Raw genomic sequence first — 23,520 nt, 5'->3', positions numbered from 1 at the left:
TTTTTAAAAAAATTCATTCATGAGAGACACACAAAGAGAGGGGCAGAGACACAGGCAGAGGGAGAAGCAGGCTCCATGCAGGGAGCCTGACGTGGCAGTTGATCCCGGGACTCCAGGATCCCAAGTCCTATTGCACCTCAAGAAAGATGGAGGCAGGGTGTCAGCTGGCTTCTAGCCAGACTTAATGTCACAATCACGGGAGGTTTAGTCCTTTTGCTTACAGTGTGACAGAAGGGTCCCTCTATGTTTGCATCAGAGTCTGTGTGGGCAGTTTAAGTGCCTCATTCAGCCCCCATGCCCCGGGAAAGCCAGCAAGCTTTCCCAGTACTCACCTTCTCTGCCTTCCTCCCAGGTCATCAAGCGAGAGGGCACAGGCACGGAGATGCCCATGATTGGGGACCGAGTCTTTGTCCACTACACTGGCTGGCTGTTAGATGGCACCAAGTTTGACTCCAGTCTGGACCGCAAGGACAAATTCTCCTTTGACCTGGGCAAAGGTAGGCACGGTTAGTGGGTTGGGAGCATCAGCTCTGCGGAGGGTGTAAGCTTTCACAAGCAGAAACCATACTTTCAGAAGCGTAAGGAGGAATGGTTTGTTCAGTCCATGAATTTTTCTCGTTAAACTCGTTTTTTCTTCTCCTCTGCTGGAACCGTGTTGATCTCTCTCTCTCACTCTCTATCTCTCTCTCACCTTCCCTAATCACCTTTGGACGCCTCAGTTCCTCTTCAGGGGTAGATTCCCTGGTTTCTTTCTTTTTTTTTTTTTTTTTTAAATTTTTATTTATTTATGATAGTCACACAGAGAGAGAGAGAGAGAGGCAGAGACATAGGCAGAGGGAGAAGCAGGCTCCATGCACCGGGAGCCCGACGTGGGATTCGATCCCGGGTCTCCAGGATGGCGCCCTGGGCCAAAGGCAGGCGCTAAACCACTGCGCCACCCAGGGATCCCGATTCCCTGGTTTCTTAAACAACTTTGTTCCAGACTTGAGTAATATCTTAAAAGAGATCTGGGGCCTGACAGTGCTTATTGCAACCAGGTTTTCTACCTCCCTGGTCTCGTTTTTAAAGAGTGTGTAGCTTCCATGTGGGCATAGTGTCCTAAAGGTCTCTGGAGCTACTGTCTGAGCCCAGGGTCAGCTCCCTGCCAAGGAGGACCTGTTTGCTTTCTGTGCCTACAGGGGAGGTCATTAAGGCTTGGGACATTGCTGTAGGAACCATGAAGGTGGGAGAAGTGTGCCACATCACCTGCAAACCAGAATATGCCTACGGTTCGGCAGGCAGCCCTCCAAAAATCCCCCCCAATGCCACGCTTGTGTTTGAGGTGAGTGTCCAGGCACAGAGAGCAAGGCAGAGAGCCAGCCTTCTCTCAGCCCAGGGCCTGGCTGCCTTCCAGGGCTTCCTGCCGCTTGGAGACAATGTAGCCAAGGCTAAGGGCCTGGCCTTAGGGGAGGAAGAGCCCTGGAGAGGGCAGCTGGCTCTGCTGTGCACATAGCCTGCTGTTGCCAGAGCACAGCCACTAATGGAGATTTCGGGGGGAAAGAGGTGGCCACAAATTCGTCCTCAGACTTGAAGTAGGGTAAGGGTTGAGGCATGTTTTATTTCTGGAACAATGCCCAGAGAGGTTAGAATTCCACTGAAAGGGCTCTGGGGGTTAGAATCTATATAGTGATAGATGGCAGTATAGAACATCAGTGCTTTACAGATCAAAGGAGGGGAGAGATCTCCCCGTGGGCCACGGCGATGAGAGCCTTCCCTGAGACGGGGGACTTCACACCATTCAGTCTGACAATGGCTGAGCCCTCATTAGTGGATGCTTGGAGAATGTTCGGGAGACTTGCTGAAAGATGTTCGGTCATTTCCACTGCCTACCAGCTTGGCTTTCTCAGTGGGCTGGAACATGTCCTCCCTATGTGGAGCTGAGGTCAACCAGATCTGCTTGACCGGCCCACCTCTACCAAAGTTGAGACCAGAACTTAGCAGAAGGGCCGCTTTGTCCACTCTCGGTTTGCTGCCCTTGTGGTCGGGCCTGGTCTGGCAGTTACCAGGGACTCTTCTGGAGAGAGAAAAACTGCAGCTCACCGCTGATGAGTTAGTGCTGAAAGGAGTTGTGTCGCCTTCCGTCTCATCCCACAGGTGGAGTTGTTCGAGTTCAGGGGAGAGGACCTGACAGAAGAAGAAGATGGCGGGATCATCCGGAGAATACGGACTCGGGGCGAAGGCTATGCCAGGCCCAACGAGGGTGCTATCGTGGATGGTGAGATAGCAGTCTGGGGTTTCGGTTCAGATTCTGGTACTTAGGGCTTGGGGCTCTGGGCAAGTCCCTTCCTTTTCTGATCCTAGTATCTCATCTGAGAAACGAGGGATTAGATCATATCTTCTCAACGTCCCTCCAGCTCAGAACATGACAAGGGCACCTTGGGGGCAGGAAGTGAGGAGGTCACGGAGGGAGGCTGGTGGCATCCTTCCTCAGTCTCTTGCCTGCTCACATCCCTGGCACATTGCCTCTTCTCCCTGCCAGTTACACTGGAAGGGTACTACAAGGACCAGATGTTTGACCAGCGGGAGCTCCACTTTGAGGTTGGCGAGGGAGAGAGCCTGGACCTGCCTTGTGGGCTGGAGAAAGCCATTCAGCGCATGGAAAAAGGAGAACATTCCATTGTGTACCTCAAGCCCAGGTGAGGAGTGGGCACTTAGTAGAGCAGGTGCGTGATCCAAGGTCAGGATTGTACATGTCCACAGTGAGTTGTGTAACCAGCCCCTTGTAGCTCTTCCTCTGTGTGTGTTCACTACCCCCACAGCCTCACTAGAGGTCCCTGTGACTCTTGGCACAGCAAATGTGATTCCCTTCGTATTTAGGAGCATGCTCATAATTGTCTACATTTGAATCAAAACCTAATCTTTTCAGTCATGGCTCCTCTACATTGCCTCCTCTACCAACACAAAATCTTTGTCTCCTGTTAAGCAATACTCCATCATTAATGATGCTTATTGAAAAACACCTATTATGTGCCAGGAGCAGTACTGAAGATTCCTGGATATTTAGAGAGATTAGCCCTGCCTTCTAGTGATTCATTCAGTGAGATTTAGTAATTAGTAAGTTAGTGACTATTCCACCGTTAGTATGAGTTAGAATGATATGGGAGATGCTATGAGACCAGCTAATTGTGTGAAGAGGTCAGGGAAGATTCTGCCAAACAGGAAACATTTGAACCAAGTCTCAAGGGACGGGGAGGTGCTTCGCAGGAAACAGACAGGAAGCCTTTTCAGCTGGGAGCAGGTTGAGTGTGGCTGCAGTGACCTTTCTCTCCCCCCTGCCCCCCGCCCCCCAGCTATGCTTTTGGCAGTGTTGGGAAGGACAAGTTCCAGATCCCACCAAATGCTGAGCTGAAATACGAAATACACCTCAAGAGCTTTGAGAAGGTGAGTTTGCTCAGGGTCTTGTCTGTCTAGGAGTTGGGTCCCGGGACATGGCTTTGGGGTAGTTGACGACTCTGTGTCTCCCTTGGGGGTACGGCAGGCCAAGGAGTCTTGGGAGATGAACTCAGAGGAGAAGTTGGAACAGAGCACCATAGTGAAAGAGCGAGGCACCGTGTACTTCAAGGTGAGCCAGCGTCTGGGGCCCTGAGGACGCTCCCCGGGAGGGCTCTTCTGGGCCTAGCCTTCCCCAATGACTAGAAAACTCATTTTCTGCCAGGGAGAGGACTGGGCACACCTACAGTCGGCACCTAGTATATCTGAGCTAGCTGGTCTGGCAGGGGAAGGGGGAGGCAGGACTCCCTGGTCCCCTTATCTGCAGAGTGTCTTCCTGGTGCCTGAGCCCCCCTCCCTTTCTAGGAAGGCAAGTACAAGCAAGCTTTACTACAGTACAAGAAGATCATATCCTGGCTGGAATATGAGTCAAGTTTCTCTAATGAGGACGCACAGAAGGCACAGGCCCTCCGGCTGGCCTCCCACCTCAACCTGGCCATGTGTCATCTGAAACTGCAGGCCTTCTCAGCTGCCGTTGAGAGCTGTAACAAGGTGAGGCCCATGGAAAGGCATGGGCGCAGCATTCACGGGCTTGGTTGCGTGAGCTGCCAGCTGGTCTGAAACTTGGCCTCAGGACTGGGGCAGGAGTTAGGGTAGCAGGTGGACCAGTGGGAGCCCTGAGATGAAAGGCCCCGGGGCAAGGGCTTCGAGAAGCAAGCCCCTTGGCTTTAGTGCTCTGGAGTCAGAGGAGGGGAAAGACTGCTACGGCGTTTCCTTTGCCCTAGTCCCTAGCCCGTGCCTCTTTAGTAGTTGCTTTATTCTCGAGAGAATGGAAGTGTTGGCATGGTCTTTCATCGAAAGCCCTGTTTTCTCTCTGCGTCATGGACTAACTGGGGTTCTTTCCTAGACCTCGGTCTTTTCCCTTTAATGCCTGAAGACTACCCCTCCCCCCTTCCTGAGGTGGAGCTAGCAGGTTGTGTTCTACTGAGGGCTCCTCTGAAACCCAGTCCGGCCAGACAGGCCAAGGGGCTGAGGTCTTGCTCTTGCTTCCTCTCCGTGTCCTTAGGCCCTAGAACTGGACAGCAACAACGAGAAGGGCCTCTTCCGCCGTGGAGAGGCCCACCTGGCGGTGAATGACTTTGACTTGGCACGGGCTGACTTCCAGAAGGTCCTGCAGCTCTACCCCAGCAACAAAGCTGCCAAGGCCCAGCTGGCTGTGTGCCAGCAGCGGATCCGCAAGCAGCTTGCGAGGGAGAAGAAGCTATATGCCAACATGTTTGAGAGGCTGGCTGAGGAGGAGAGCAAGGTAAGGTTTGGGACAGGGAATGGGTGGGAGAGACAGAAGAAAAGCCCTGCCCCAGCCCTGGGCCTGCCCCAGCCACTGCGGCTCCTGGCCTGTGGTCATGTGTGCCACTCCTGGAAACCAGACATTGCCCTTGTCCTAGAGCAAGAACATGAACACTCCTCAGCAAGACCCCTGTTGGAGGGCCACCCTGCCTCTGTGATCAGGGCTGAAAACCACCCCCCCAGGCCTCAGCTTGGGAGCGATTGCCCTCTGTGTGCTTCCCAACCTCCATTCTTTTTGCCTTTTTAAAACTTAGGTTTAAAAGCCTATGTTGAAACAGGTAATAGAGTTTTACATAGTTATATTTAAACCACATGAAAGAACGTGAAGTCTCCTACCACTGAGGAGCAACTGGGTAAGACCAATGTTTAGAGGACTGCAGTATGTTATCTGGAAATAATTTACTGGAATTCCAGTAAATTATCTGACAAGTAGACCAGTTACATTTTCTTCCTTTTCCCTAATAAAAGGCAACACGTTCTACCGGTTTTGTGCATTATGCTTTGTTCATATCCTGTCTACAGGATTATATCAGCATAAACTGTCTTCACATTCTTCACTGAGCCTATGGTGTTCCCTCATAGGCATACAGCCTACTGTTTTTTCCAGTCCCTGTTAACCTTCCAGTGTTCCAAACCAGTACTGGTGAATAGAAGAATAATGCAACCTGTATAGTGATTTGCAGTTTTCTAATAGCGTGCTAGAAAAGTGAACGGAAACAGGAGAGATTAATTTTAATACTTAGTTGACTCAAGGTATAAATACTGTAACATATTATTTTTTTTAATCACATTTATTTTTCAGACTCGAGTCAGGCTCCAGAAATCCATGGTATTATTTTGCACTTAAAAGATATCAGTTTGGACTAGCGGTAGAGTGATCAGGAGCCCCGTGTGGGAGTCATTACCATTTTGGACAAGTACAGTTTTACGTAGTATTGCACCAAGTGATCTTGAAAATGTATACTTCTGTGTATCTTAGGACATACCTAGAGAGGGAGTTTGTTGTGTCAGTGTAATTCTGTTAGAAACTAGTGTGTATCTTTTTTTTAACTTGAGAGGCAAAGAGGATAGGAGTCTGTGGTACAGACCTGACACGGTGTCAGTGTGGCAGGTCACTATTGCTAGTCACTGCCATCAGCTCAGTGCAGGCAAGTGGAGCAGGGACATGGAGCACAAGTCCCCTTTCTCATCTGAGGCCTGGGCCCGATGAGAACTGGAACTCATCCCCCTACTCTTCTCCATTCCCCTACTTTCCTCCTTTCTCCCAGGCCAAGGCAGCAGTAGCTGCGGGAAACCATCATGCTGACACAGAGATGAAGGATGAGCAGAAGAATGATGTGGCAGGGAGCCAACCTCAGGTGGAGACGGAAGCATAGCCTCTGCCGAGCCCTATTCCTGCGGCTGCCTGCCTCCCCTGCTCCCTCCCCTCCTCCACCCTGTTAGTTTTGTAAAAACTGAAGAATTTTGAGTGAATTAGACCTTTATTTTTCTATCTGGTTAGATGGTGGCTTTGGGGGAAAGGGGAAAGGAGTAGGCTGGGGGATCATTTCAGGTGGTGTCACCCCCTCTTCCCTTCCCTCTCCCCCCATTACATGTGAATGAATGTCCATCCACACGCACACTCATCAGAATGTTAATTTATTTTGCTTCTTTTGTTTGCTATGTCCATTTTCCAAATGGTAGAAGGGAGTGAGTGGTAGGGATGCTACTCGAGGTCTGATGGGAAACCAGGGTGGAGAGGGAGCCTCCAGCCATTTTCGTCCTTTCCTCCTCCTGGTCCATTCCTAAACATGTGGCCTCCATGTGGGTGCTAGGGGCATGGGAAGAACCACTGCTGTGCCCGTAAACTGTTCTCTGCTGCCATCCTCCCCTCAGATGGTATGGCTAAGATGTCTTCTGGTGTCCCGACGACCACCTCCTGTCCCCCCACCAGTATTTCCCTTTGGATCAGTTTCTCTTCTCAGCCAGGTTGTGTCCCCAATCCCCTCAGCCTCTTCTCTGCACGTTGCTGAAGGTCTGGGCTTACCTCAAGTTCTGTGCTTGAGCAATAAAGTGGAAATAAAACCTGGGTGTCCAGCAACCCTTTCTGTTGGGGCTCAGAGGGTGGGCATGATGGCTACGCTTTGGGGACAAAACTGAGGGTTCACTATACAGGTTTCACCCCTAGTCGTGCTTCAGGTGTGGCCGATCAAGAAGCGTTGTGTGAGCATGGAGTGGTGCCAGCACCAGGGCCTCCCGGGTGCCATACAGACCACAGCTGGGCAATGCCTTCCACCTCCCATAGGCTCCCAACACCCCCACCCCACAGCGGGGTGAGTTCTCAGAGCTCTGCTCTTCTTTAACAGGAGGAAAGATACAATAAAGTACCGGCACCGCTTGTGTGGTTTCGGGTTAGATTTGTCTACTTCTGCCTTAAGTGATCTAGCAGAAAGCACAAGACTTTCTTGGTTTCTTTTCTTTTTTTTTTTTTTTACTTGGTTTCTTCTCAAGGTAGAAATATATTAGCAACCCTCCAGTAAGATACCTTTTACACAATTATGTATGGTAGGGAAGAACCGCACTCAAGCCAGGGAACTCTGGTACACACTCAGGTCTGCTTTCCAGCTTCTCTGTAGACCTTAATAGGAAAGAGCTTAGACTTTTTTCTGTGTTGATCTTTGCCTCCTATATCCACCCAGGGGCCCTGGGAGAAGCCAAGGGGCACAAGTCTTGTCTTCTCCCGATGGTTGTGGCAGCAGGCTAAAGCCTCTATCTGTGGCCTTCTTCCCTCCTGTAAGTTGTCCTTTCTATACGGTGGTAGAGGTAGTTTGCTTACTCACGTGCTTATACAGTTCCAGAAGCGATTTCTCTGTGCTTTTACTTTTTTTTTTTTCTCTGTGCTTTTACTGTGGAAGATTAATGTGTATGGAAATCTCCCCACATCCTACAGCATGGCTCTTTCCACGAGTCCAAACTAAAATTCAGTTTAGTCTCCCAGTGCCCACTTGTACTCTTGCGGAGTTTAACACAGTCCTGTGCACCTGGGTCTTTGGTATGCTAAGATCCATCTTGCCCCTGTAGCCAACGATAGCTGACCCTCATTATGCACCTAGGACAGAAGGCTAGGACTAAACCAGAGCCTTGTGTGAATTAACCTTAATCCTTGCAACCATCCTACAAAGGTGTTCCCCCATTTTACAGATGAAAACAAGGCTCAAGTTAAGTAGAAGGGTCTGCCTGGATTTTGAGCTCTCTGGAACAAATCCAAACTTGTTAGGAGGCTCCTGTGATCTTGGGCAAGGTGAACCTATTTCCTTAGCTCCAAAAACAGGGGCGTGGACAAGAATTAAAACTCTTTCCAGCTCTGAATGATTCCGTGGGATTCTAGGAATGTAAAACAAATGCATTTCTATAGAATCCTGGAGCTGGACAAGCCTTGGTCAATGTAATATTAAGACTACTGTGAAGATGTTTTACTTAAGTGACCAGAAGTTCTGGGTGGGTCCGTTAAGCGTTTGTGTGCAGCTCTGGCCATGATCCCAGGGTCTGGAACAGAGCCCTGCATTGGGTTCCCTGCCCAATGAGGAGTCTGCTTTTCCCTCTGTGCTCTCCTCCTTCCTCAAATATGTAAAATGTTAAAAAAAAAAAAAAGAAGAAGAAAAAAAGCCTTAAGGATTAAAAACAGGTGTGTCATGTACTTCCACTTTGCTTTGGACCATCAGCTTCACAGCCTCATCAATTGAACATTTCCTCACCAATACTCAAAATCTTCCCGGATGGAGATAATGTGCTCAAATAAGGAAAACCAGTAACTAGTACTGCTAGCAGTTACTGCAGATTTAGAAAATTTAAGATTGGGTTCATCTTGTCCTAGTGCCGATCCTCACATCAAGTTCCCATTTCCATTCTAGCAGCCTTTCCCCAACAGCACCATGCGCCTTGAGCCGGGTCTCCTTTTTGCAGAAGGTTCCTCCTAGCTTGCATTCCCTCTTGTAATTCACTCAACACTGCATTCAAGTCCTACTCCTCCAACTGCTTAAAACCCTGTCGATGACTTCCCATCCCATTTAGCCTGAAGGTCAGAACTTTTACTGAGGTCCACAGTTCTGTGGGTCCTGGCCCTGCCTGCCTTATGCCAGCCGTGGAGCACTTGACTCCCTCACACTAGACCAGCCACACCACCGTCAAAAGGGGGAGCTGTGCATCTCATTTCCCTTAATAGAGTGGAATCTGGAACGCCTGGGTAGCTCAGCAGTTGAGCCTCTGCCTTTGGCCCAGGGCATGATCCTGGAATTCTGGGATAGAGTCCCACATCGGGCTTCCTGAATGGAGCCTGCTTCTCCCTCGGCCTGTATCTCTGCCTCTCTCTCTGTGTCTCTCATGAATAAATAAATAAAATATTAAAAATAAATAATAAAAAGCAACATTTTTTTAAAGTGGAATAAATAAAATCTTAAAAAAGAAAAGAAAAAAAACCAGTGCCTTCACAAATTTGCAGAGTTCTTTGGCTAAAGGAGAGGACTGGTCAAACCCTCCCCCTACCCATCCAACCAGTAGGTTCCAGGATCACCCGTCTCCCGTTCCAACTGTTAGGAGTGCTTCACACATAAAATAGTTCTGTTTGCATTTTTTTTTATTGAGGTGGAATTCACATAGTATAAAATTAACCGTTTTAACATGAACAATGCAGTGGTATTTAGTCCAATCACATCACTGTAAGACCACCACCTCTATCTAGTTCGACACATTTTCATCATCCTTGGTTTTTTAAGCCCATTTTTTCATGTTTGGACCTTAGAGAAAATGAAGGACTATCTTCATCCTTCAGTTAATAACAGTAGGCTTTTTAACAGAAAACGACCCTGGGGCGCCCGGTAAGGTGAGTCCGTACAGTGCTTGTACACTTGATACAACGCTTGATCTCAGGGTTGTGAGTTCAGTCCCATGTTGGCTATAGAGATTACTTAAAATCCTTTAAAACAAAACCAGATGACAAGCCTGACAGGCTCTAGGATCAAAGCCTCCCAGAGTGGATGATCCTTTCTGACAGAGCCAAACATGCAAAGAAGTAGGTGGGACTCAAAAAGAGCTCTGAATGACAGCGTTTCACTCATAGCGGGGCTGCCCACATTGTTGTCCTAATTTCCAGTCAGTCTGAGAAACAGTTTTCTGTACTTGAGGACTTCTCAGGACCTTTTATGCTAAGGTGCATTGCAGACTAGAGAGGGAAGGGCATTCTCAAACTGAGCCCATTAGGAAGCCCTAGACCCTACTCCCTGGATGGTAAGTGTTTCTGGGCCTCATATGTAGAGCGTTTTCAAGGTCCTGTTTCTTACTTGGCCATCCTAGGTATGCAAAATTTGGACCCCTCTGTCCACTCCTGGAATTAGAAGTGGGCAAAGTATCTCCCTGGAAATGCTTCCCATTTAACGTCCCTCCTTCCCATAGCAGGTTTCTAATGAAGCTATCATTGGGCTGACTGGTAAACAATATGCCACCCACACAACTGTATCCATGTCATCTAACCAGGAAGATGGCCTGGTGAGCAAGTTCTGGGGAGTAAGCCAACACCCATGCTGAAAGCGTGCTTGGCTTAAAAAAGACTAGCTCTAGATGGTGCCAGTGGATCGTGCCATCAACCATCCCATTATGAAGGGCCAACAACAGGGGTGTTCCTTGTGGAGCTAGGGATCTGTCCACATGGCTCTGCAATTGCCTAGTGTGTTCCACTTCCAAAGAATGTAACACACAACCCAGATGAAGTAACTGACGCAAGGTGGGGAGACTAGAAAGATTCCATTCTTGTCATATTTCTTGGAGATCTATCTCACCTTCCTTACTAACTTTATTTGACTCTCTTGACAAAAGCCCAAAGACATGGTATCCAAGTTGTCATGTGACATAATGTCATCATAACGACAGCACCTACAGGAGAAACATTAACAGGCAGCCTGTGGCAAAGAAGGGTCAAGAACCAGAAACACAACTGTTGAAGGAGATAAAACTAAGTGTGAAGTGCTGGGTCAGGGTATGATTTCAAAGAACTGGGTCAGGCCAGGGCACTTGGTAGTAGAAGCTGAGTGAGCCTTACCTATTTTGTCCTGGGTTATTTATGAATTTACTTAATTATTTACTTTTATAATTTCATTCAAAAGGCTGGAAAAAGAGAAAACAATAGAGAAATAACAGAGAAAAGAAACACAATTCAACACCATTTAACTTTCATTTAGAAGTAAGCATTTTTAAAACAGCTTTTCTTTTTCCATCCCTTAAGACCTAAGAGGAAGCATGGGGTATGAGCTAGAATGAGAGGAAAACAGAGATATGGTAGTGCAGGATGAGGTTGTGTGCAACCCCTCCATAGTAAGATCATGCATTTAAAGCACCAGGTACACCTGTGTGACACAGAGCCTTTGAATGGACCCCACCAAGCCCACGGTATACCATCAAAACAGAAACTCGAGTGTATCTGCAGTCTCCAGCTATTTGTCTGGACAGCCTCCTGTTTACTGTTCTGTTTGCTGTTCCTTGTTCTCATCTTATCTAGCTGTCAGATCCATAGGGACGTCTGGGACAAAACGTGCCACCTCCCTCTCCCATCCCCAGGCAAAAAGTCCCGCCTCCAGTGCCTTCTCCCTCTATGTTCAGATGTAGAAAGTGGGACCAGCCCCCTGGTCCAACCTCCCCAGGTGTGGTAGATATTCTTATTTTCACGATGTCCACCTCCTCAAAGACCAGTGCACACATTAGTCTGGACCTGCAGAATTCTACAAGGAAGACTTCTGATGCCCTGACTGATGAGGCAGGCACCCCAAATAAAGAAATTTCCAAGAGACCAACCATGGCGGTGACAGCCCATCTACAGTACAGACAGAGTAAGACCACTGAGGCAGGGAGGCAAGAACTTTGTGTGGATGCGGAGGGCAGCGAACGGAGCGTACCCCAAACCCCCGCCTTCCGGCCTGAGGACGTTTCTGGGAACTACAGCCTCAGTGGTAGAAAGGAGCTGAGGTTCTGGATCGAACAACCGTGATTTGAGTCCCATCCCCACAACTTTCTGTCTGGTTACTCAATCTTGCTGAACCTGTTTTTCTCACCCAAAAAACTGGAATAATACCACAGCCTCTCAGGGCTGTTGGGCTAATTACCTGAAACAATATATACGAACGTGCTTCGCGGCAGGTGGTTTTCAAGCCACAGACCAAAAGCATACGCGCACCATTTTAAAATGCTTCTTTCACGGAAGTCAGTATCTAAAATATACATACATAAATATAACAAGTGAAACCCAGGTTTCACAAAATCTAGTACTCGAGAGTCATTTGCTATTTTCTATTCTATTGTTTTTTTAAATTCCGGTTCGATTCACATTGTTCTCGGGACTCCTAACGGGTGGCTACGTCATTTTTTTTTTGTTTGTTTGTTTTAATAGAACCCTGTTGGAAACCATATCGTTGTCAGTTTCACGATTTTTAGGACTTCCTGGTTTAGTCTGGAGGCTGCGGCTCTCCGTCGCCGGGGCAACCACGGAAGAGGTCAAGGTGAGGGGTCAAGCCCCGCGGATCGCCCGGCCCCGTCAGGTTGGTCTCCCCCTGCTCGCGGAGACCTGGAGGAAGGGACTGGCCCAGGGAACTGCCACTCACAGCGCAGCTCGGTGAGCCCGCCCCCGCCCACGGGGCTCGGAAGACCCACCTCCTCTTTTTTTTTTTTTTTTTTTTTTTTTTTTTTTTTTTTTTTTTTCATTTATTTATGATAGTCACACACACAGAGAGAGAGAGAGGCAGAGACATAGGCAGAGGGAGAAGCAGGCTCCATGCACCGGGAGCCTGACGTGGGATTCGATCCCGGGTCTCCAGGATCGCGCCCTGGGCCAAAGGCAGGCGCCAAACCGCTGCGCCACCCAGGGATCCCTTTTTTTTTTTTTTTTTTTTTTTTTTTTTTTTTTTTTTTTTTTTTTTTTTTTTTTTTTTTTCCCACCTCCTCTTTTTAAGAGCAAGCGACGGAGGCCGCGATTGGAGGCGCGGGCGGTGACGTAACGTTCCGCTTTGGCTGGCCTTCCGCTCGGGCAGCTCTCGGGAGGGGCTCGGGGGACATTTGGCGGGGCTGCCCGGTCCCCCGGCCCTCGCAGGTGCGATGAGGTCAGTTAGCTACGTGCAGCGCGTGGCCCTGGACTTTAGCGGGAGCCTCTTCCCGCACGCGATCTGCCTCGGAGACGTCGACAACGACACGGTCAGTGCATGCGCGTTGCGCGAGACGCCGCCCGGCCCCGCGGCTCTGCGGCTCGGCGGCTCTGCGTCGGGGGGCGGGGCCGGGGACGTGGGGAAGCCGCCCGCGGCGTGCGTGCGGCGTGAGCGGTGCGCCTGCGCGGTGCGCCTGCGCGGAGGCCGCGGGGAGGCTGTGCGGGCACCGTCTGTGCCCCGGGGTCGGGCCCGGACGGCCCCGGCTCGGTTGTCTGGTGTTCTCTTAGGGGCGCAGATGACGGATCCTTTGCCCAAGTCAGTGAACTTTTCACAGTAGGAGCCTGGCACACGGGTGGCCAGACTCCCTGGTCCACTGCATGTATTACGCCTGCTCCGGGGTGGGGGAAGCATCCCCTCTCAAATCATGTCCCCCCTCGAAGCCTTAGAACAAGCTCGCGACGCTCCTTTGCTGCCCTTGCGCCTGCCCCGTGCGCCGAATACACGGCTGTGCTGCCGCCTCTGCGGCCCCTGGCACCTTGGAAGCGCTTGGTTGAATCACAAAAGCAGTTTGTATCTACAGTTGCATCTGTCGACCGCCGTCCTTTTCCTCGTTGTTTAAATGAGTCAGTACAGGACTGTGCCAGGCACACGGCTACCGCTGGGTACGTTAGTGTCGGATCCTATTTTTCCGCAGAGATTTATTCAGTTGCCCCTAGTGCGCCAGGAACTGTGCTGTATTCTGGGAATTCCAAAATGAACGAGACGCTCAGGAAGCGCGTAGTCGGCTGGGGTGATAGTCAGGAGAGTAACAAAATGTAAGGAGGTGCCTTCGTTCAAGTATGTGCAGAGTCCTGGGGTGGAGCCCCGAAGGGGATGGGGCTGTTGCTGCTGTGAGACCCTTAACAGCTATGTTTTCATTCATTAGTTCATACTTGGAATGCAAAGCACCTTATTGCCATCCTCTCCTACCCTCTGCCCCATCTCCCTGTTCTCCTCCTTATTCTCACTCCCTAACTGTCCTGTGCTTACTTCTCTGGGAAAAAACGAGGACTAAAACATCCCGGCCCCCGCCCCGGCCCCGGCCTCCTTTGTCCCGTGTTGGAGAACGTATTTTACGAGGACTGTTTTGGCTCTGCTGCTTCGAGGGAGGAAGGAGTGATTCTCATAAATTTGTGTCGTTTTCTGGGCTTTCACGTTTCCTTATAATGCCAAGCATTACAATGTTATGAGAAAATCAAGAGAGGCATTTTCAAATAGTAAATTAACAGAGTGACTTTGGGTGTGCATTATTTTCTGCGTTATGTGTTTGTCTTCTTTTTAAAAGGAAAAAAATACATGCCTTCACAGCTTTACAGCATCAGCTTTTTTGGAAATTGAACTTTTCTGGTGGATTGCACGAATACACTCCGCTCTGCAATAATAGATGTATTGTCTACTTTTTTTTTTTTTCTTAACCGGAGTTGTAAGCTTCATAAGGATAGGAAGTTTTTATCTGTTTTTTCACTGCTGTCTTCCCAACACTTAGAATAGTACCTGGCACATTGTTAGGCACTCATCAAACGTTTGTTGAATAAATGAGGACTGTTCTGGAGAGCAAATGTGATTATGTAACTCTAAAGCAGTCTGAAGGGCTTTGCCTGTAATTGATAAATATAACTGAAAGAAGGGCAAGTAGTCGAGATAGTTGCCTAGTGATTGTATGTGGTACATTCAGCCCGCACAAGTGCAGATAGAAATTCTGTTATCATTTCTCCAGGCCAGCACTTGGAGCTTTGGCGCAGGAAAAAGGCTTATTTCATTTTAATAAATCAATAGCCTAAAGTTCTTTGAAATGAATTTATTTCCTGGTCAGTTGGGAGGAGGGGAAGCCAGAAATAGAATCCACACTCTCTTGGACTGTCCACAGAAGGCCTGGCTACACCAGGGGGAAGTCTCTAGAAGACTGTAGCAGATCAGAGACCTCACCTCCTCTCTCTTTTAGTAGTTCTGGTGATGGTACTCTCCAGCAGTGTTCTTTAGTGTCAGTGAGTGACTGCCAGAGGCCAGAGACAGGATGAGCCACAGAGAAGCAGAACTGCTGGAAACATTATAGTTCTCAGAAAGCAGATGGGCTACTTTGGAAATGTCCCCTTCCAGGAGGCCAGCTATTACATCACTGTCATTGCCTTTCTTCCTGTCATTGCCTGGCTGGGTCACATCTACCTGCTCACTGCACTTACCACACTGTTTGACGATTTTATTCCTGTGTCTGTGCCCTTGTTAAATGGTGAGGTCGTCTTCAGCAGGGAATCTGCAGCATTTATCTTTGTACACCTGACTCATTGTCTAGCTTTACCTGGAAACTCCAGGGCTGACTGAACATTCTCTTTCATTCTTATTTTTCTTTGTTTCCTAAAAAAATCTTTTTAAAAAAAGATTTTATTTACTTGAGAGAAAGCGCAGGGACGGAGCAGCACAGAGGAAGAAGAAGACTTTCCGCTGAGCAGGGAGCCCAACTCCATGACCTGAGCTAAAGGCAGACGCTTAACTGACTGAGCCACCCAGATGCCTTCCAAAATCTTTTTTGTTATTAGTCTATTAAGTAAATCTTTATTAAAGGCTTGCTATGGACTATGGATGTCATTTACTGAATGAATGTATTAGAAAGAATGGATTGTATGAAAGATTCTAGGCTCTCTCGCCTTGGAGGCCTTTAACTAGAGGCTGAAAACCACCTGGTACTTAGTGCTCGCTCTGTGCCAGTCACTGGTTTAAAGGCCTGCTGCTGTTAGCTCGATTCTCACAACAACCTTACATGGTAGATACCCTTATTTATGATCTTTGTTTTATAGATGAGAAAATTTTAGCATAGAGAGCTGGATTCAAATCCAGGTAGCCGCACTGAGCCTCTGTACCATGCAGCTTCTCTCCTGTGTGTCTGCCAGAGTCCTCTGGGGCAGCCATAATAGAAACATCAGGTGAAGAGGGTTTAATGTAAAAAAAAAAAAAAAAAAAAAAAAACTTTTATGCTTTTGTGATCAAATATTCCCACCAGAAACTCCCATAACTGTTTTAAAAAATAAATTGAAGATTCAGATCAAGTAAATCATTATTAATAAATCCCAGTGCATTTTAAAACTTTTCCTTACTGTTGATCTGTTGTATCTTTGTTGCCTTTAGAATTAAATCTCTTGAGAATCTAATATTCACTCTATTTTGAGGATAGGAAGGGAGTGTTGGCTGGCCCTGCCCCCCAAGGGAAAATCAGGAAGCTATTTGTGCAAAAAGGGTTTGGGGCTACCTTGTTATCACTGTTAGTCCCTGGAAAGGCAGCCAGCCAGCCTTTGGGGAACAATTGGGACAAGGGAGCACCTGTATACAAATAGTGAAGAGGCCCTGCAGGGCGCCCCCTCCTGGGGGCACGGCCACCACTTGAGGGCGCCAGAGGCCCAGAACATGGAGGCTGAAGCCAGCAACCCCTTCCTGCTGCCTCCTCCAGCACCTCCAACCCCTCATACACACCACACTCAAAAGGTCTTGCTGGAGGAAGGAGGGCCCCCAGGGCTGACCTTGTCTTTTCATTTGGCCCTTGATTAAATATGTGGTCCGAAGTTCAGTTTTCCAAAAGTTAAATATTTGGGGTTTTCAAAACATGTCCCTTTGGCAGTGGACAGATTGGAAGAGTTGAATTCAGGCATGCAGGACATGAAGCTGTTCAGTTGTCAGACTTTTCTGGGAAGGGTCATAGATTTCTGTATTGCACCATTTTGCTAACCTCCCCTGACACACACACACACACACACACACACTCACACTCACCTACAGGAAAATAAAAGAAACTCTGGGAACTGTGGATTTGTTGCTTGCAAAAGATTTTTACTAAGATTGATGAAGATACAAGTTCAGGTCTTGTGACTTCCCCAGGATGGGCCCCATACAGAAAAGCTTGAGGTGGTTCCATAAGATCCTATCCTAACTAACACTGTCTTCTCTCCCTGTTTGAAGTTAAATGAACTGGTGGTGGGAGACACCAGTGGGAAGCTGTTCGTGTATAAGAATGATGACAGCCGGCCGTGGCTCACCTGTTCCTGCCAGGGCATGGTCAGTGTCCAACTCCCTGGGGCTCGAGGGATGGAGGGGTTCTGTCCAGAGACTGTCAAGGCTAAGCTACCCAGGAGCCCACTAGTGTGTCCCAGTTCACCAGCTCCTCAGCCCCGCTGTTTCAGGGTTTATTTGAGTCAGGGAGGGAAGCCACCAGGCAGCATGTTCCCAGCTGGTACGTTCGTTGTCGACTGGCTCTCTTGGTAAGTACTTAGTACTTAGAAACACCAAGATCATCTGATCTTATAAAGTATAGTAGAAAATGGGGGCAGGGTGGTAATACTTGGAATAAGTCTAGAAATATGATAGACTGGCTATTAGATGTGGAACTTTTGTTCAGCCTAGACTGTCTTAACTACTCCTGGTCTTCCTATTGCTGTCTGGGTAAATCAAAGCTATAGCATAAGATCTTGATTAGGTTCACATGGCACAAATTCTCAGCGAACGATGGTAGCTAGTGAACCCTCTCCTTGCTTGCTTCACGGAGATTAGGGAATATCAGTCTCAGTGTGTCTCCCCTCTTCTTTGCAGCTGACTTGCGTTGGGGTTGGAGATGTATGTAATAAAGGCAAGGTAAGAACCCTAGGGGACATTGGGACTTTGGTAGAATTCCAAAGCTTCACCTAGATTGAGCCCCATCTCCTGGTAGAGATCAGTGGTGAGTTAAAGGCTTCAGCCATCACTACTGTGCTTTAATGACCAGGCTCATGCCTAGACTCTCCTCCCAGTTCACCTGCACCCCACCCCACCCCCATACCTCTGTCTCTCCCAGAACCTGGTGGTGGCAGTGAGTGCTGAAGGCTGGTTCCACCTGTGTGACCTGACGCCTGCCAAGGCCATGGATGCTTCTGGACACCATGAGACCATAACGGGAGAGGAACAACATCCAGTCTTCAAGCAGCACATTCCTGCCAACACCAAGGTCATGCTGATCAGCGACATCGGTGGGCATGGCTGTCTCTGCAAGCAGCCAGGGGGATAGGAGTCAATGGGTAGTAGTAGAGCAGATTTCAAGGGACTCCAAGAGGTTTTTAGTGTTCACGTGTGCAATTATTATGCATTTTTTGTAGAGTTACTGAGCTCTCATAAACTAAGTATCGTTCTAGGCAGTGGGATGGAAGCAGTGAATAAAATGGACAAAAGTCACTGACTTCTTGGACCTTTACTGGGAAGGGACAGAAGATAAACAGTGTAAAATGTTGTAAAGAAAATTAAGTAGTATTTTGGAAGGTGGTAAGAGCCAAGAAAATAAACCACAGGAAGGGGCTAGGAAATATCAGGGTGTAGAAGTAGAGGTACCAATTCTCAGTGGAGATGTCAAGGAAGCCCTTGCTGGGAAGGTGACATTTAATCAAACACTGAAGGTGTCAGGAGTGAGCCCCATGGATACAGGGCTTGAAGCTGTCTTGCCAGTGGCGGTAGGTATGTGACACTCCAGTTGTGTCTCTGAGGGAGGCAGCATGAGGGAAGAAGTAATAGGACCTGTGGAGCAGATGGTAGGTGGAATGTTCCAAGCGCTAGGAAGGCAGGGAGCAGGTGCATACAGTAAGCGTGCTGAGGGTTTACTTTGGCACTGAAGTCATACTGGTTAAATGCGCAGGTGGGGGTGATGTTAGCAGAGGAGCAGGGAGGACATATGAAGGATTCAGGCTCACGACTACACATTTGGCTCCAAACTCCTCTTACTTTCTGGATCTGCAGATGGAGATGGGTGTTGCGAGCTGGTGGTAGGTTACACAGACCGTGTGGTCCGAGCTTTCCGCTGGGAAGATCTGGGCGAGGGCACTGAACATCCAACAGGGCAACTGGTGTCACTCAAGAAATGGACACTGGAGGGTCAGGTGAGAGGCTGAGGGTGGGGCTTGAGGACCCCAGGGAGCAGGGAGAAAGCCCTCCTGGGGGAGGGGGCTCAAGGGAGAACAGTTATGAGCCAGGGTTTAGGGTGGGAGGAAGGGAAAGTCTCCTTGTTAAGAGAAATGCAAAGAAAAGAGTTTCAAATCAGGGTCTTAGTTACTAATTACTAACAATAGGCCAAGAGGAAGGAGCACTGGGTAAGAGTCAGGAGTGAGCAGTGTGGGGGCTGTGTGCCTGTGGGGTCTGTTAATATGCCCTGTGTCAGGGTGCGGAACCCATTCGACATATACACAGGAGAGCAGGTGGGCTGTGTGGAGAAGTTGACACCTGGCAAGAGCCCTGTGAACACACATTCTTCCTCCCACTGCTGCCCTCGAAGCCTATTCCCAGGGCCCCTGCACCACTTTTCTCCCCAATTCCTTGCAGGGTCCCGCTTCCTTCTGCCCCCAGCCCCCTGTAAGCCCCTGTTCCCTGGTGCAGGTGGACAGTCTTTCGGTGACTCCAGGACCCCTGGGTGTTCCGGAACTGATGGTATCTCAGCCAGGCTGTGCTTATGCCATCCTGCTGTGTACCTGGAACAAGGACATGGAGCTACCCCCCACCCCTGAGGAGGTCTCGGAGGGCAGTAGGTAAGGGTGCAGGCCTGTGGGTGGCATGGGGTGCATGGAATCCAGGTGGGCTTCCGGGTTCACGTGGCAGGGGACAGGTCTATAGTTGGCAGAGCTGCTTCAGCTGGGTCCTGACACAGTGCCTGTGCCCCACTAGGGAAGATTATTTGGAGGACCCAGGGCATCCTGAGCTTTAACTTTGTAGCACCTGGAGGAGATGCCAAGATTCTAACTTGGCAGCTCTTTCCCTCTTTTCTGCTTTGCCTCATGGGCCAGACAGGGTCAGCAATAGGTTTCCAGGCTGACTCTTATCCTGGAAGCTTGTACAGGGATCAGGATACGGGGGGAGCACAAAGGTCCTGGAGAACTGGGCTCAGGTGATCCCCACTCGGTATCTCCCACCCCACCTGCTGACAGGGAGACCCCAGCTGCCCGAGACATCATGCTGCACCAGACTTCCGGCCGCATCCACAACAAGAATGTCTCCACCCACCTCATTGGCAACATCCGAAGAAGTGAAGGTGGGCTGGGGTGCAAGAGGGAGCCGAGGGGGCAAGCATCAGCCCTGGAAGGGAGGAGATGCAGGCCCTTCCCTTTCTCCCCACCTGGGACCGCCCCTCACCCTATGGGCTCTGACCTCGCCCTGCCCTTCCTTCACATTTTCTTCTTTCTGTCCTGTTGCCCCCACCCCCACCCCCCCACAGGCCACAGCTCTGAGAAGGGTGGCTCTGGCCTTTTTGCCCTCTGCACCCTGGATGGTGAGTTCCTGTTAGGCTGGGGGACTGGATGCCCGTGAGGTCCGCCCCGGGGTCCTGTCCTGCCCACCCAGCCTGCCTGTCCCCCCCACCCATGCCCCTGCAGGGACTCTGAAGCTTATGGAGGAAGCAGACAAGCTGTTGTGGTCGGTGCAGGTGGATCACCAGCTTTTCGCCCTAGAGAAACTGGATGTCACGGTAAGAGGAACATTCTTACCTCCTTGACTTGGAGAGATGAGATTTAAGTGAGGATGCTCTCCCTTCCCAGTTCCCTCTCTGCCTATGTGTCAGCCTCTTCAGACAGACTCTAACTGCATCTCAAGTGAGTCTGTTTCTGAGTGTTCAGCAGTGTCCCCCATGCTGCCATGGGATCTCTCGGCAGTACTTTCCAGCACGCTTTGACATCAGTAATGGCTCCAAAGAGAAACAAGTTATTAAGGTCCAGAAGTGAGTTATTAGCCTCAACTTCAGAGGCATGTTCTTTTTTTTTTTTTTTTTTTTTTTTTACCTCGTCTGTCTATGAGCCTCTATTTACTAAAGCTGCATCCCCCAGATCTGCAGATGGGGTCAGACTTTGCCCGGCATGGTGCCTGTGTGATGGTTTAGGAGAAGAGGCACGAGGTTTTTTTTTTGTTTTTTTTTTTAAATTTATTTATGATAGTCACAGAGAGAGAGAGAGAGAGAGGCAGAGACACAGGCAGAGGGAGAAGCAGGCTCCATGCACCGGGAGCCTGATGTGGGATTCGATCCCGGGTCTCCAGGATCGCGCCCTGGGCCAAAGGCAGGCGCCAAACCCCTGCGCCACCCAGGGATCCCGAGGCACGAGGTTTTAAAGTTGGTTGAGCAGGCCTGGGTTTGAGTCCTGATTCTGTGCTGCCTCCCTAGTCTGCTGAGTGACCGTGAGAGAGTGACTAGCTTCTGTAAGCTGAAGTGTCCTCCACATCAGACAGAGACCACCCTTGCCGACCTCACCAGCTGTTCGGTGACTGGTACACAGAGGAAGTTGAGTCAGAAACGGGGGCTCATGTTCATTCCCAGCTAGCTGTTTGTCATTCAGGGCTGGATGCACTGCTTTGTTATCTTTCATCCAGCCCCATGACTAGGGCTCTTTGTAAAACAGTTCCTGGCCACCCCTGCATCCTTGTGTCTGGCCTTTTTCAGGGCAATGGGCATGAGGAGGTGGTTGCCTGTGCCTGGGATGGACAGACATATATCATTGATCACAACCGCACCGTTGTCCGCTTCCAGGTGGACGAGAACATCCGGGCCTTCTGTGCAGGTGGGATCCTGGCCCATGCCTGCCTCTCGTTTCTACCCTCCCCGTGTGCCCTAACATAAGTCTTCATAAACAAACGAGCTCTTCAGTACTGGTGTTGGAGGGTCATGGTGTGTACTAAAGTGCCATCTGTGTGGTTTTAAATAAGGGATAAGAGAGTGACGGGCCAGTCTCTGAGTATCTTCAAGAATGGGCCGAGTTTTTATCATCTGCCCATCTGGGATGTGTGAAGCCCCTGGACATTTCTTTCCCGCCTGAGCATGTCAGAACTCTGGGAGGAACATTCTCCCAGAACATTCATGTTAGTTCCAAATCAGGGACTTGGAGAGCAGTCCCCTGGCTCTTTCAGGGGGCACGGAGATATCTTTGGTCGCTGAGATGGTGAGAACCACACAGTGCTCTGGGTAAATCCACCCCTTGGACTATCAAGACTACCCTTCATTCATCCGGGACTATCACTAGGATGGGAAAATCAACAAATACCACTGTTTGGGTTTTGTTCTGCCTGGCGTATTTCCATATCTGAAACGGGCCAGGTATTTTGCCTATTTTATTGGGTTCCCAACACGGAATGAATAGAAAGATGGGCTTTAGTTTTCTGCTTGGCATCTGCAAGGGTGGAAACTGCTGAGCCCGAGGCCGGCATCTTCTACCCTGCCCTTCCCCACTGGGACTGGAATTCTCTGACCTCTGTCTCACCCCCACACCCCCAGGCCTCTATGCCTGCAAGGAGGGCCGCAACAGCCCCTGCCTCGTGTACGTCACGTTCAACCAGAAGATCTATGTGTACTGGGAGGTGCAACTTGAGCGGATGGAGTCGACCAATTTGTTGAAGCTGCTGGAGGCTGAGCCAGAGTTCCAGAGCCTCCTCCAGGAGCTGGGCGTGGGTGAGTCCCAGGAGAGCTTCCAGCTGGAGAAGCCCCATGCCAGGTGCCCAGGAGACAGCCCCCCTCCCCCAGCCTCTAATGCACCCCTTTCTTGCCCTCAGATCCTGATGACAGCCCAGCCATCCGCAACCTGCTTCACCAAACCCTCTATCATCCGGACCAGCCACCACAGTGTGCTCCCGCAAGCATCCATGATCCCACCTAGCCAGACTTGCCATCTTAGCTGAAGAAGGAGCCTCCTGAACTACCCCAGCCCCCAAGGTATCCATGGTGCTAGCAGAATAGGAAGCAAACATCACAGAGGAGCATGGAAGGTTGGCAGCAACCCTAGGTTGGCTGTGAATTGTAGCCTTCATGGTCTTCTTGGGGAAAGAAGAGGCAAATTGGCCCTCTGCTCTTTCCTCCTGTACCTGACCCATCACATCAACAGGATCATAGGACCCCAGCTTCATCCCACATCATCTGGGACTGCCCCCTCCCCAGAACTCCCCACATCCCTTGTACGGAAAACAGACTTGTTTGTGAGGAGGGAGCACACATCTTTTGCATGGCTTCAACACTTGTAAAGAAAGCAGGGTTTGGGGCCAGTGGAGTAATGAGTTAAGGGTTCTCTGCCATTCACAGCTCCATCTTCCATGGCACAGCTCCAAGTCATTGGCATTAGTGGCTGTTACAGGAATGGCACGCTGTTTTGCTTTTGAGGAGAATCTTTCAGGACATTTTACACTCTGGTCTTAACTGTTCCCAGCAACCCTGAGATGATTTTCTTCTACTTATCAAAGAAACTAGGCTAGCACTTTCTCCTTTGGCCATGTTCTTTAAGTATCATGCATCTTCGTAAGCCTTGCTCCCATTTCCCCTCAGAACACATTGTCTCTGAGACAATAGACATTTAAAATCTGATGCAGATTTATGATCCAGACCACAATCAGAATTTTGTCTTGGGCCAGTTTGATCCCTTCTGTTCTCGATTCTGTGCACTCTAAGTATTTTTTTTTTACATTACGGGTTGCAATCCTTTGGTGGGTTGAGGTCAGCATTTTTTGGATAAATGAAATAGGATAGAATAAAATAGAATGAAAAATA

The 23,520-nt window shown here is 49.4% G+C and overlaps 2 protein-coding genes and 2 long non-coding RNA genes across 6 annotated transcripts in view; 2 read left to right on the top strand and 2 right to left on the bottom strand.

Moving 5' to 3' along the window:
* The window catches only part of LOC140617671 (uncharacterized), a 5,165-nt gene extending 4,683 nt beyond the window's left edge, over window positions 1-482 (bottom strand). Inside the window, exon 1 of the long non-coding RNA XR_012017856.1 lies at window positions 333-482. This is a non-coding gene — a long non-coding RNA (uncharacterized lncRNA). The remainder of the gene's footprint in view (window positions 1-332) is intronic.
* The window catches only part of FKBP4 (FKBP prolyl isomerase 4), an 8,957-nt gene extending 2,078 nt beyond the window's left edge, over window positions 1-6,879 (top strand). For both annotated transcript variants that reach the window (XM_072799436.1, XM_072799437.1), the window contains exons 2-10: window positions 353-497; window positions 1,179-1,321; window positions 2,134-2,254; window positions 2,519-2,675; window positions 3,330-3,420; window positions 3,518-3,601; window positions 3,835-4,020; window positions 4,535-4,774; window positions 6,084-6,879. In XM_072799436.1, the coding sequence (XP_072655537.1) occupies window positions 353-497; window positions 1,179-1,321; window positions 2,134-2,254; window positions 2,519-2,675; window positions 3,330-3,420; window positions 3,518-3,601; window positions 3,835-4,020; window positions 4,535-4,774; window positions 6,084-6,191 (1,275 nt within the window). In that variant the 3' untranslated portion in view covers window positions 6,192-6,879. The remainder of the gene's footprint in view (window positions 1-352; window positions 498-1,178; window positions 1,322-2,133; window positions 2,255-2,518; window positions 2,676-3,329; window positions 3,421-3,517; window positions 3,602-3,834; window positions 4,021-4,534; window positions 4,775-6,083) is intronic.
* On the bottom strand, window positions 6,082-13,142 carry LOC140617672 (uncharacterized). The gene is made up of 2 exons (XR_012017857.1): window positions 12,772-13,142; window positions 6,082-12,486 (listed from the first exon to the last, which is right to left on the bottom strand). It is a non-coding gene; the product is annotated as an uncharacterized lncRNA (long non-coding RNA).
* On the top strand, window positions 12,788-23,520 carry ITFG2 (integrin alpha FG-GAP repeat containing 2). 2 transcript variants are annotated; one of them, XM_072799438.1, is made up of 12 exons: window positions 12,788-13,023; window positions 16,959-17,054; window positions 17,586-17,627; window positions 17,827-17,998; window positions 18,756-18,895; window positions 19,389-19,537; window positions 19,934-20,037; window positions 20,221-20,274; window positions 20,378-20,469; window positions 21,433-21,550; window positions 22,261-22,434; window positions 22,536-23,520. In XM_072799438.1, the coding sequence occupies exons 1-12, from the start codon at window positions 12,928-12,930 to the stop codon at window positions 22,637-22,639; spliced, it is 1,341 nt and encodes a 446-aa protein (XP_072655539.1). In that variant the 5' UTR covers window positions 12,788-12,927; the 3' UTR covers window positions 22,640-23,520. The 2 variants fall into 2 exon arrangements, with proteins under 2 accessions (XP_072655539.1, XP_072655540.1); XM_072799439.1 differs by lacking the exon at window positions 12,788-13,023 and adding an exon at window positions 13,161-13,636.

This window comes from Canis lupus, chromosome 25 (genome assembly GCF_048164855.1).
Source record: "Canis lupus baileyi chromosome 25, mCanLup2.hap1, whole genome shotgun sequence".
Classification (NCBI taxonomy): domain Eukaryota; kingdom Metazoa; phylum Chordata; class Mammalia; order Carnivora; family Canidae; genus Canis; species Canis lupus.
The sequence above is the reverse complement of the archived record's forward strand: the minus strand, read 5'-3'. Positions and strand labels throughout refer to the sequence as shown.